General features: G+C 49.4%; 1 protein-coding gene across 2 annotated transcripts in view; it reads right to left on the bottom strand.

Annotated features, from left to right (window-relative positions):
• PNISR (PNN interacting serine and arginine rich protein) overlaps positions 1-14,038 on the bottom strand; it is a 362,924-nt gene that overhangs the window by 142,250 nt on the left and 206,636 nt on the right. For both annotated transcript variants that reach the window (XM_085611119.1, XM_085611118.1), the window contains exons 6-7: positions 4,260-4,450; positions 3,582-3,740 (exon numbers count right to left, since the gene is read on the bottom strand). In XM_085611119.1, the coding sequence (XP_085467245.1) occupies positions 3,582-3,740; positions 4,260-4,450 (350 nt within the window). The remainder of the gene's footprint in view (positions 1-3,581; positions 3,741-4,259; positions 4,451-14,038) is intronic.

The raw sequence follows: 14,038 nt of genomic DNA, 5'->3' as shown, positions 1-14,038 counted from the left end.
CTTGTTGTAGGTTTGCTGTGACCCCTGTCCTCTATTTGCTCCTCTATTACCGGGGCGACGAAAGGAGCCACTCCGAAAGGTCTGCGTTTGGAGAGCCCCCATGGACTTTGCAGTGTCTGTGTCCTTTTTTATTTTTTCTAGTGTGGTGTCAACCTCTGGCCCGAATAAGTAGTCTGGGTTGACCGGCTGGTTGAGGATGTTATTTTGCACCTCAGGTTTGAATCCGGAGATTCGTAACCAGGCGTGTCGTCGTAACATGACGCTAGTGTTTATGGCTCTGGCAGCTGTATCTGCGGCATCCAGTGCACACTTGATGGATGCGTTTGTGAGGAGTTGTCCCTCTCTGATGAGGATCTCTGCTCCCTCTTTGTATTGGTCAGGGAGATGTTGTAGTAATGTTTCTAGTGTGTCATAATGCGCTCGGTCGTAGCGAGCCAGGAGCGCTTGCGTATTGGCAATACGCCATATGTTAGCTGCTTGGGCCGCAACCCGTTTGCCGGAGGTCTCTAACACCTTGGACTCTTTGTCCGGGGGAGGGGCATCCCCAGTCGTCTGCGAGTGCGCCCGTTTACGAGCATTCGCGACTACTATGGATTCTAGAGGCAACTGTCCTCTAATATAGGTAGGATCCCCAGGCGCTGACCTATATTTTTTGTCGATTCTGGGGTTTATTACTCTGGCCCTGGTGGGTTCTTTGAAAATGTCCTTTGCTGGTTTGAGGACACCTTTCAACATGGGTAGAGTTTTAACATGTTTTTCTGAGGATGCGAAAGTGTCCATGAGAAAATCGTCCTCGATGGTGTCAGAGTGGAGTTGAACACCATGATTGGCCGCAGCACGTTCAATGAGGGCGTTGAATGCGGCAGTGTCCTCTGTGGGAGACGTTTTTGCTCCATAGAGTTGCGGGTCCTGTGTATCCATAGGTGCACCCGAGTCTACAGGGTCATCCCAAGCTTGGTCAGGATCCTGTTGGCCTTGAGGGTCCATATCTCCGAGGTAGGGGACGTGGTCACCCATGTAGTCCTCCAAAACGTCTGTGTCGGAGAGAAGGACTGTGGATCTTGGTAAGAGGCATGGAGAGGCTCGTAAAGAAGTGGTTCCGAATCCACTGGCAGCTTTTTCTTTAGTGAGATCCGGTAGGAGTCCAAAGCTGGCTCAGAAGTTATCCTCCTCTTGTGAAGCATCATTCTGCCTGTTGCGGCATCGATGATGTGTGAAGGCGACGTCTCCGTAGGAGAGTGTTCTGCAGGTGTGATCCTGGTGTGGGTGACACGTGTTCTGATTTCAAACAGTTTTGGCGCCGTGGATGGTGGCAGGCCAAAAGTGATGTTGGCCGGTGCCGGAGAAGCTTTTTGAGCCTTTTTCGGCTCGGAGCTCGATGTGTCCTGGAGGGCCGCCTTATCTTTGATGCGTTGCAAGGATGCTGAAACTTGACGCACCTGGAACGCCGACGGTTCTTTGGCGCCGACCGGTTCAGTTGAGGCAGGCGTGGACGTTTTCGGTGCCACGGGGTCATCGAGTCGAGGAGAGGTAGTAGCTGTCGACGGCGTCGATGATTGTGCCTTTGGTGCTGTTTTGGAAGTGGTGTGAGATCCAGCAGCCATTTTGACCTTTGTGGTCGGAGCCGATTGTTTCGGTGCCGGGAGCCGAGGCGGCTTGGCGGTACCTATGGTCTTTTTCCGTGCGTCGGCGCTGACGTCAGCTGCTGCAAGCTCGGCACCGAAGTCCCTTTTGGTGCGGTCGGTGCCGACGGGTTTGGCTGGCGTCGAAGGCGTGGTGGGCTTCGATCCGACCAGTGTGACTTTCAGTTTCGGTTTCTGCTGAACCGAGACGGCTTTCGGTTTCGGTTTCGATGAAGGGAAACCAGCCGTTTTGGGTAGTATAGGCTGCCGCTTAATGTCCGAGGCCGGGCCAGAGGGCGGGGCCGAATGGATGCGGGATAGGTCTTGGGTAAGGCCCGAAGGCGATCCCTCGACCGGAGCCACAGACTGACGCACTGGGATATCCAAAGTCTGTTCGGGTAGGCCTTGCTCGTCACCGGAGCTACTCTCTTCGGCCCATAAGGCCTCATTGTAGTCTCCTACCTCGGTGTCGGCTTCGTCTCTGTGGAAGAGTTGTTCTTCGACGTCTTCCGATCCGGAGTCGTGTTCGGAAGCGGGGCTGGAGGGTAGGTTCTCCACATCTTGCACATCTTCGTCCTCGGCGTTGAAGATGTCAGTCGGGGCCGGTGCCGCTTGCTGCGCTTCGAGCCTCGCTGCTCGACGATTCCGGAGAGTCTTCTTGGATCGGAATCAGGCACAGGCCATACATGTGGACTCGTCGTGATCCGGTGAAAGGCATTTGTTGCACACCGGGTGGACGTCGACATGGGGATATTTCGCATTGCATACAGGGCACCGCTTGAAGGGCGTCCGATTCCATCGTCGATGTCGAGTCGATGGTCGGGTATGATGCGAAAAAGTTGGTTTCTGGAAGTTAGTAAACTAACAAATAACTATCGATACCGATCGGGAACAGTACCGACACGAACTAAAGGCCTTTTGGCCTGTAAAAACTTTTTCCTAACTTGAGTCAAGATAAGCACATCCGAACCCAATGGCGGAAAAAAACAATCTGAGGATGGAGAGGATGCCCATGCGCACTGTAGTCCAGGGGAGGAGTCACCTATCCCAGGATACTTCGAAGACTCTTCCAGGACAACAACGTGCAAACATCCGGACCCAACACTAGGCGGCGATCTATGCACAGATATGAATTCAGCAGCCCACATGCCTCGAACCCACTTGTAAGTAAAACAACTAAAATCTGTAACACCATCCAGTGGCTAGATTCATTAAGGATGCAATATTTTCTTCTAAACGAGAATATGCTCAATTGTCACCCAACAAACAGGCAGGATGAACTTCAACTTTTCTCCAAAGAGGCACTTTGTCCTTACCACAGATTGCTGATCTAGCTTCAAACAATCAAAACCGTGGAAGGCTCCTCGAAGTCAACCAAAATAATTCTGCAAGACTCAACTACTCCTCACAAACAAAATATGGTAACAAACATATTCTGTTTGGGATTTTTACTGTTTTGCATTCGGACTTCATTACGGTTTGACACTGCATAACTACTTTACGCATTGCCCTAAGTTAAGCCTGTCTGTTCTGATCTATAGCTACCAGGGGATTGAGCTAACAATCCAGCAGTGGATTTACGAGTTCACCCTAATGAGAGTTGTGATTACTCCATGAGGTGGGCAGTCGCCGACTAAAAATAATCCAACTTCTTACAATCATCTTCACCCAAACGAAGACAAAAATTAACATCACATTTGAGTCTTTGACCTCCGTATCAGCAACTACTCTTTTGCATTTCTACTTTAGAAAGATATAGGAGTATGGCTAAACAGGTCTACTTTCCCATAAATTAAATTCTTAACCATAACTGCAGCTTCAATAAAGTTCAAAATCATTTTCACGAACCATGCAGAAAGGATACCAGCAACAGTCAAGCCAGGTTTGTACGCACTGTACAACAAAAAAGATTGTCATCACATAAACCACTTCAATGATGGTAAAAAAAAGACACCATACCAGCTGATATTCCTTTTCTTCTTCTGTTTGTTCGGGTTCACTTGGCTCCTCTTGAGGGGGTGGAGTAGGACTCCGGCTTACTTTGCCACTACTTACAGGTTGCTCTACATTTTCGTCTTCTTCCTCTTCCTCTTCTTCTTCGCCTTCTTCATCACTATCCTGAAAAAATAAAAAACAGCACATACAATATGGTAACCTCACAACTCAGACATGGCTTGGGAAATATGGCTCGGCTTTTGGGGTGGGAAGATCAAGAATTTCAAATGCATTTCATGACATGGGTGACAACCAGCCAATAAGATCATAACTTAGTTGATTACACCTGTAGTATTCCAAATTAGAGTAGACCCAGAATACCTAAATTAAACACTCATTTGGGCTATATCAATGAAACATTGAAAAGAAGATGAAACTGCATACAAGGCATTGTAAGCATTAAAAGCAATAATGGTGAGTTCATAGCAAGCGCAGTCACCTATTTTCAATATTTACTTGTCATACTACGCTCTACACTATCAAAGTACATGTAAATGTGTGCTGAAACCAGAGGAGCATCTCCAAGTGTGCATAAGGTGACTTTGAAGAACTATAGAATGCATTCTGTGTCAAAGGACGTTTCCACTCAGAACATATGAAACATACTTAACACAATGGAATATGTATTTGACATTTACTTACAAATTTGCTTTTCTGAGGCACATGTGGGCCGTCCCCTGCTTCCGAGTCATCGGGGTGATTCTTTTGCTTTTTAGACATCTGAGAGCGTTGCTGTTCCATTCTTTGTTTTTCTAATTTTTTCTGCTTTTCCCGCTCCATCTTTTCCAAGCCCTCCCGAATCCAGGCAGGTAGGGTCCTGCGTTTCAAGGCATCTACAGCATCACAACAATAGGCTTACAGAATTGTCAACATACTACCTATTTTTCCAGTGTTTATCCCATAACTCCAGTTGTAACCATCTTTCTTAAATAACCTTAATAACTACCTCTGTAAAGGCGAACACAAAACCATCTGTCGCTATCTCCAACAAAAGAGGTTAACTGAATCTAAAACAGCAGAATACCTTCATTATGAGGTATGATCTCACACAGCCAAACACACATTATTTTGTTTTATTTAAAATTAAATAAACACTTTAATTAATGATAATACATTTCCCGCAATTTACAACCAAATGATAAAAATGCAAATACTGTCAATGCCAGCTGGCTAAGCCAAAATGACAAATCCTTCATCAGTAAGAACATTTTACCCAGGATAGGTCATCGAAATATGGGAAATAGGGGTAGCAGCAAGAACTTGTATGTTGTTAAATATTATAAAACATAACAGTTCTGCGCAGTTTCTACCTTGGTGAAAACAGCAACAATTGTTTTTGCACATATTAATTAACATTAGCCAATAGCCTAGCTTTTCATGCGCCAGGGACAAAGCCTACAATTGACACAATACTGTAGGTCACATACCCATAGAACATTAGTGCCCTGGTGCAGCTGCCAATAAGTCCTATGTGCCCCTTTTTAAGTCTCGCCTGGCGAACGCAGCGTGAAGCGCTGTCGCCAGCGAGATCTATTGTTGCTGACTTGCCTCGGAAGTGGGACAGAAGATGGGCACGCGCAGGGCGATTAGAGCTGGTGCACACGGTGTGTACATCTCCTGTCCCCCTTCTGTCCTCGCAAGCCAGCATGCAGTTTCAGTTTCACTTTTTTCTTTTTTTAAATCTCGCCCCATCATTGGAGCGGCCCGCAACGGCGGGTCCGCTCAGAAAATAAACATTGACACTGTGCCTTCATCGGCACAACCACTGGACAAATGGAGAATCCCCCACTCACCCGGTCTGCGGGGAGAATCCTCCTGAATGGCGGCTGGCTGCGGCGCGCTTCTGGAGCACTCCAGCTACTCTATACTTCTGCCAGCACGACGCGGGGCTCTCTCCTTAGGCATGGGAGCCCCGCACTGCTATCTGCCGCTCTTCACCCGGGCCACCTCCTGGGACCCGGGACTTCAGTTCCCGCACTTCCTCTCTGGCGCCGGGGCTCCCTCTTCACCACAGGAGCACCGGAAGGGGACAGGCGCTGCCTACACCGGCCGCACGCGCCGCCACTGGGCACGCAAAAGTTACAGGTACCGCGCATTCGCGGGTAGCCCTCGCCCTCCCAGGTCTCCTCCCGGCCCGGATGTGGAGCTGCTTTCTGTTTTGCTTGTTTTCAGGGCGAGTATGAATGATATTTCACCGCTAATGTGAGCCAGGTATTGCGACACATTTAACAACAAGCATTTGCAATGCAATAGGTCTCGCATTGACGCGAGTTTGAGCTATTGACATTGCAAATAACAATGCCTTTTATTTTTGTTTTCTTTTTAAAAACATAAATAAAAGGCATTGTTAATTACAATGTCAATAGCTCAAACTTGCGTCAATGCGAGACCTATTGCATTGCAAATGCCTGTTGACATGGTCACCCCCACTTTTTGCCTGGTATTAGATACAATTTTGACAGAAAGTGTACTGGGTTCCTGCTATCCAGGTCTCCAGTGCGAGATCTCTTTCCCAAAAACTGATCAATTGTACCCCCACTTGGCAAAACCTTTGGCACACCTAAATGCCAAGTAAATGGTACCCCAGGTACCTAGGGCATGGGTACAAAAGGGCTATGGGCTGCAGCATGCATTGTGCCACCCTAATGGCCCCTCACCTAACTCATACAACCTGCCATTGCAGGCTGCGTGTCTTAGTGCAGACAAAAGTGAAAACATGGCATGGCACACATCCCTGTGTGCCATGCCTGCAGACACTGCATACAGTATAGGTAGGTTACTCCTACAACAGGCCTAACAGCCCTAAGGCAGAGTGCACTATAATACATATGTAGACCTATCTGCATGAGCAGACAAGTCCCTGTGTTGGCCAGTTCAATTACTGTCGGTGCAAGTGACCAGGAAGTGACACTGGTAAAAATGAGCTCCCCAGCTACACGATGGCTTCACTGAAAGCAAAGCTGTTTGGTCTCAAGCATCTTGCATTAATAAATCCACACTGATATCAGTGATGGATTTTATGATACATGCACCCAAGGGGGAACCTTAGAGTCCCCCCCCCCCCCCGAAAGCATACCAACTACTAGTGTGCTGGTTGACTGGTTCTGACCAGCCTATCACCACAACTTTCTGGCCTCCAGAGGTGAGGGCCCATGCTCTCAAGAAGTCTGCTCCGGCAGAAGGTGCTTTACATCCCCTCTAGTAGGATGACCTGTAAATTTTCATCCAAGGCAGGGAGCTTTAAAAAGACCACAGCCTTTGGTATACGAATCTGCCATACCCTCCCCCACCACGACCAAGGCATATTTGGAGTCTGGACAGACTGGTAAATTAGCATTCAAAGAGGCGTGTTCACCCTCAGGTTAGTTCCAGCCCTTAGGTTGGCTACCTGATTTGGACACGAAAATTAAAAGTCTGCCTCTTGGTGAGGGCAGAATTAGGAACTCTGGAACAGAGTTATGCCCGCTTCCCACAAAAGTGGCCATACAGGGGGCATAGCGACCCCAGGGGTGGCCCATTGGCTACTACCTACACTCTACTAACCTCCCTAAATTGAATATTTAGGGGAGCCCCTGGCACCAGGAAATCAGATCCTGCCGACCTGAAAGAAGGAGGACCTTGAAAAGCTGCAAAAGCAAGCAACTGATTTGGCACCAAATCTGCCAGCGTGCCTGCTGTCCCCATAAAATGTGCAAACGACCACTCGTCCTGTGGGAGGACTTCCAGTCTTCACCCAAGACCTTCTGTGGGGCACCGGATCTGCTACCTTGCAGGCACCTCAGAAGGGCTGAGTGTCCTCCGGACCGACAGAAACCAGACCCCGGAAAGCACCACTACACCCGTGTCTCCTAACCCGAGTTGAACTGGGCCAGCGGTGCCAGCGTGGTCCCCAGACCAGACCAGCAGCCTCTTTGTGCAGGCAGCATCTCCTGCGATTTTCTCCAGTCGTGAAAACCAGAGACCACCTCTGCAGCTGGCCCGGGAAGAAGAGTAACAAAGGTGTCCCCACGTCCCTGAGCATCGTGAGACATGAGCCCCCCAGCTGGATCAGTCCCAGCTTGCAGTCCCTTTTTGACTGGACTGATCCCCATGGACTTACACAGGGCACCTGACGCTGTTCAGCACCTCTGCACTTGGCCTCCCCAGTGCTGCCCGAGGTGACCTGTTGGTGCTGCCTTTACCCTGTCCCATACTCAACTTAAGTCCACAAGATTGGTCCTGTAAGTCGCTTGTATGCAGTATATGTCGTTCCTCCATAGGATAACATTACCGCTTCAGAAATGGCACTGTTGACTTTTTGAAACTGCAAAAATTCATAACTTGAAACGTACTTACCTGATTGTGAGAATCTCGATGCCTAAAGTTAAATAAAGATAAGTGTTATTTTTATAAACCACACTCTACCCTAAGAGAGCACATTGGGTTTGCTAGAGCAAGCCTGTGTCCACTTATAAGGTATACCTGGACTCTTTGCACAGTATACCTCTTTGTGGTAGAATATATAAAGAAAAAGCTTCCTACACTAAGAATTTGGGGAGAGCAAGAGCTTCATTCGTGAACACAGTTTATATCAAAAGATAACCATAAGCATCTGTTCGTAGAGCGTAGTGCTGCAGAGTCACATACTATGCATACTCCTGCCGTCCAGTGTTGGGCTCAGAGGTGCGTAACATGTTTTTCTTCAAAGAAGTCTTTCAAAGTCTCTTCGCCTTAATGAAGCAGGTTTGATAAAGACACCAAAACGTTCCTCTGTCTTGTGAAAGGATTAGGTTTGTCAAAGTAACACGAGGAACCACTTCACATCTAGGGTGTGAAGCGCCCATTCTGCTACAGATTTTGGCTGAGGAAAAATACAAGGCGCTCTTTGGTCTGGTTGAGGTAGAAGGGGTAATATCACCTTGGGAAGGAATTTAGGGGTGGTCTTGAGAACTACCCTATGGTTATGAACTTGTAAGAAAGGCTCCTGTAAATTGAGAGCCTGCGGTTTGCTAACACGTGTTAAGGTTGAAAAAGCGAAAAGGAAGACTACCTTTCAGGAGCGGAACAGTAAGGGGCATGAAGGTAGTGGCACAAAAGGAGGTCTTAGGAGTCTGAGAAAGAGAACATTAGGGTTCCAGACAGGGAAGAGTGGTACCCTTGAGTGGGAAAGCCATTGAAGTCCTTCAATGCAAACTTTGATAGCCGGGATCTTGAATAATAGTGACCAGGAGCAGATAAATGGACGTGTAAGGAAGGCCTGATTTTTGCAAATGGAGAAGGTAATAGAGTGCAAGTTTAAGAGGGTCCAGGTGGTTAGGCATACAGTGATGGACAAACCTCTTCCACTTGGCAGTATAACAGGCTCACGTAGTGGGTTTGCGTGCTTCTTTCAAGATGTCCATGAAACCTTGAGGAAGATTGAGATAACCACACTCTAGGACCTCAGGAGTCAAATTGCTAGATTAAGCTGCCTGGGGTTGGGGTGCCGGTTTCTGCCTTGGTTCGGAGAGAGAACGTCAAGCCGGTTGGTGAGCTTCCCGTGAGGAACAACGGACATCTCAAGAAGGTCCGTGAACCAGGGTTGCCTGGTCCACGTGGGAGCAACCAGGATCAGAATCAAGGATGTTTGCAGAGTGTAGGAAAGTGCACTTTTTGAATGGTTACCCCCCTAACTTTATGCCCGATACCGGCTGCCAACTTGACCGAGTGTGTGCTGGGATACTGCTAACCAGGGCTCAGCACCTGTGTCCTTTCCCAAAAATGTACCTTTGTTACACACAATTGGCACATATCTGGGCCACCTGTAACCCTGGTGCCAAGGGCCTAGTGAGAAGACAGGGCTTCTGAGGGCTGCAGCATGTCTTATGCCACTCTCAGAGGCCCCTCACCTTAACACTAACACACTGCCAGAGGTGTCTGCGTGTTTTGGTGAAGTCTGAACTGAAGAGTTGACATGGCACACTTCCCTGTGCCAAGCCCACAACCACAGCCTGTGGCATGGGTAAGTCACCCCTCTAGCAGGCCTTACAGCCCTAAAGGCAGGGTGCACCAAACGACAGAAGAGAGAGCACAGCTGCATGCCCCTACAGTGCCTGTGCCACTCACAGACATTGTGAGTGCAGTGGAGCCATTTTGAGTACATGGGCCTGGACTTCGTCGCCACAAACCCCACAGCTCTATGGTGGCTTTACTGAAGTCTGGGAAGTTTGGTATCCAACCAGGACATTAAACCCACACTGATGCCAGTGTTGGATTTAATGAAAAACGACGCGCACAGAGGGCATCTTAGAGATGCCCCCTGAAAAACAACCAACTATGGTGGAGTTCCTGTCTGGCTCCCAGCCATCTGCCACCTCCAGACAGGTTTTTGGACCCCTGAATAGAGATCCCTCAACTCTCTGGGTCTGGAAATAAAGCACATCCTGGGCAGAGGTTTCATGCATCCTCCCCTAGGAGGGGCAGGGTCCACAAAGAGGGAGCTTCAAAGGCCTGCCTTTGTTAGCTGGCCCCCGGCCTTTTGCTGCTATCAGTAACTGGCTCCCACCAGATCTGACCCCCCCCATCAAGGACGCGAGAACCGGTGGGAAAACCTAGCTAGGAAGAGAGGTGTGCCCAACTTTGCCAACCCCACCCCTCAGGTGGGGAAGGCGAGGTGAAGCCCACATCTCAGTCCTCGCTTATGCCCCCGCCCACTGGAGGGTGGCATACTGGGGGGGTGTAGACACCCCAGGGAAGGGACCCATTGGTCCCGACCTGCACACCCCTGTAACACCTCTATATTTCGTATTTAGGGGAACCCCTGAACCTTGCATCTTCAGGTCGACATGACAAGAAGGACTGAAGAGCTATGCTGCAGAAGAGGAAAACGACAACTGCTTGTTCCCAGCCCTACCGGCCTGTCTCCTGCTCTGAAACACCTGCAAGCTGAACCCGGCATGTCCTGTAGCCAGCAGCCTCCAAGAACCCCGGGGACCTGCCCTACCTTCCGAAAGAACGGTGATCTCCTGTGGATACTGGATTTGTCCGACAACAACCCAAGCCAGGACTCTAGATCCAACCTGAGCCACGAGTCATCACCACTCTACACCCAACTCCCTCAGCCCAAGCTCGAGTGGCCCATCACTCCAGCGAGGTCCCCCCAACCTCCTCAATGCCTGCAGCCTCATCCCAAAGGGTCCCCCGAACTGCGACCGGAACCGGTGAGAAGAACCCGACACAAAAGGACACACCTGAACCTGCTGCTCTAGAGTCCTGAGGTGCCAGACCGAATGTGCCCTGGTGTTCAGCAACACTTCATATTCATTCTCTAGGCGTTGGTTTGTTGGGCTCCCAGTCTTCTGGCTTCAGCACGCAGTCCTTTTTCATGAACGTCATCCTCCATTGAAAAGCTTTGGGCTCCTGACACCTCCGGAGCACCCGGCACCCGGCCGCCCTTGCACCGCTGGTGGTGTGGACTTGGTGCCAACCTGGGGCCCCCTGTGCCCTGACCTTAACCCTAGGAGCTTGGCTCATGAGACCGAGTGGCCTGTCATTGAGCGGCCACCAACCGAGGTGACCCCTGGCCCCATTGGCACCGACACCCTATTGCAGCTGCTGGTGCCCATTGAGTGCCAACCTTAACCTTGGGGAACCATGGTTCTACCCGCCCCCCCAGGGCTGAATGGTGGGTTTTCGCTGAAAATACTTTTAAGTATTGAACTGTCTAGTACTGCAACAAAGAGTAACTTAGTACCTTCACAAGAGTTAACCTGTGTATGAATGTCCTGTGTTGCTTAAACTGTGTTAGGACTAAACTAGAAATCTCATCTAAAAATAATCTACATATATTCTAAAAGTAATTACAAGCATTTTTTAACAGTTTAAAAATCGTATTTTCAAGTACAAAAGTAATCTGAATGTTCCTACCAAACCAGTGTTCACTGCATTTTGAAAAATAACAAGTGTGAAGATTTTAGCTTACCTGCTAGTAAGTATAACTTGGTTCTAGAAATAAAACAACAAAATAACGTTTTATGTTTAAATTTCTTTATTAGGAGTTTCAGATTAAACACGCAACATACAAATTGCAATTCACTCTGAGTACTGCTGTGTGCCCTTCCAAGCAGGTCGGCTCGAATAAAGAATAGACATGGAACATGAAACAATGACCCCCTCCCAACTCCTCCCTATTCCCCCCTCCCCCTCATTTTGAGGCTAGAAGCTTGACAAGAGGAGCCGTCGGGCGCACTTCCTGTCGTAGGGTTTCTGTCTCTATGTAGCCTGGGCCCGTGGTGTATTGTGTCGTCTGGTGGTGCAGTGTGAGGTGGATCAGCTAGGCGCAACAGTCTCAGATATCTCGGGCAAGTTAATTCTTTGAACTCCGGGGTTAGCAACACCAAGAAGGGTCTCCAAAGAACCTGGAATGAGGCCCCTGGTCTGGAGAGTGAAAGGGAGATTCTCTCCATCCAGAGAATACCCCACAACCTATGGAGCCATCTGAGATAGGTGAGCGGATTAGTCGTTCCCCAGTGGGATAATGTTATCAGTCTTCCCCTTTTGTGTTCTGAGTGGAAAGGTAAGAGAATTGGGAAGACCCAAGAGTGTAAACTGGAGAGCGAGGTACCTGAGTGTCAAAGTGGGTCTCAAGGTCATCTAATACCTGCTTCCAATAGTTCGAGATTTGAGGGCTTTCCCACAGCAGAAGGGTCAGGGTAACCAACGAGCCACACGCTCTCCAGCTTTGGGGGCTTCGTGTCAGGTTGCCTCTGTGGAGACGCAGAGGCGTGAGATATCAATATGTTGCCATTTTTGTTGCGGTCTCTATGTTAGTAACGCTGCGAGCCGTGTGTTGGACCCTATAATAGATATCCGTCCTGCCCAGTTCACCTTCCCATCTCAGATGTCCAGGGGATTTATCTGTTCCAGGGTTGCGTCCAAGGAACCTGTAAAGTTCCGTAGTCGAACACGAGTCTGTGTGTTTCGTCACTAACCACTTTTCGAATGGCGTAAGGTTTCTCTCTGCGCTTACCTCTGGTTGCATAACCCAATGTCGGATCTGATAGTATCAGAAGCGCTCGGTCTCCGGAACATTCTGTTGTGTACGAAAATCAGTGAAAGACAAGGGCCCCTCCACGTCGAAGAAGTAACCTATTGACCGGCAACCCACTTTTGTCCATTGTGCAAATGCCCTCATGTCGACTCCCGGCGTGAAATCGTGGTTTTGGACTATAGGTGTGATTGGAGACGGGAATGTAGTGAGGCTTCGAGAAGTGGCAACCCTGTCCCAAGCTGAGAGTGTCGCATGCGTGACTTTTGATAAGTATAAGTTGCAAAGCCTGGCTGCTTTTGCGAGAAAGGGAATGCCCCATAGGGGTTGTCTAGCTAAAGCTCTGCCCAAGATCAGCCAGTGTTTCTCAGATTCTGAGCGGGACCACTACACAAGGGGTCTCAGCTGCACCGCCAAATAATCTTGCAAATTTGGGATTGCTAAGCCACCCGCGGTGGGGGCCCTGTAGTATAGTTCTCTAAGTAGCCTGGGACGTTGGTCTCGCCAAATAAAGTGCTCCAGAACCTGCTGCAAAAAGTGCAACACTCCTAGAGGGGACGCTATCGGAAGAGTCTGGAATAGAAATATTATCTTAGGTAGTATTGTCATTTTCATCGTCCCTATACGGCCCAGCCAAGAGAGCGAGTGTCTCCAGAGTGTCAACCCTGTCGCCTATTGAGTCCAGGTCTCTCCTAACCTCCCTGATCTCATGTGCGATCTCCTTCATGGTATGAAGCTCATCTTTCAGGGAGGCGAATAAGGTTTCCAGGAAGGCACGTGTAAGTGGGCCTTCCGCACCCCACTGGGTCTGCGGGTTCTCCGGATGCCGGCGGGAGCGCTTCCGGGCCTTCGGCACCAGGTTTAATAAGAAGGTCCTTACGGAGGGTTCTTTCTTAGTAGCCATCTCAGGTGAATCGTTCGTCTGCTTATACAGCTTAGGCACTGCCTCCACAGAATGCTCAGAGCCTGGCCAGCCTTGGTGAAGAGTTTTCCGTCCCGTTCGCTTCCTGGGCCACTCGTGTCCCAGACCCTTGCTTCGGATTCCAGCCCCTCTCGGTCAGCCAGTCAGCAGCTGCCTATTCCTTCAAGGTGGTTGTTCCACGCGACTGGGACCCTCGTGCCTTCCTGTGAATTCAATCCAGGCCAAAAGGGCCCCAGGCCTGCGCCAACCCCCTCACAGTCTGTACTGCAGGCCTCTTAGCTCAATCTGCACAGTGCGTGAGTCGAATGCTGGCTTCAGAAGGTGATTCGCCCTGCAGCTCAGGTCTAGGGTCAGCAAGTGAGGGGGGTGAGATCCCTTCCTCTGTACCCCCTTTTGATTTCTTGTTGTGGGCTTGGTTTTGAAGGTCTTGTCGCTACTAATGCCAACTGCAGTCAAAGGCCAGTATCATCAGGCTATTCCACACTATTCACCCTC

Source organism: Triturus cristatus, chromosome 6 (genome assembly GCF_964204655.1).
Source record: "Triturus cristatus chromosome 6, aTriCri1.1, whole genome shotgun sequence".
Lineage (NCBI taxonomy): Eukaryota > Metazoa > Chordata > Amphibia > Caudata > Salamandridae > Triturus > Triturus cristatus.
The sequence above is the reverse complement of the archived record's forward strand: the minus strand, read 5'-3'. Positions and strand labels throughout refer to the sequence as shown.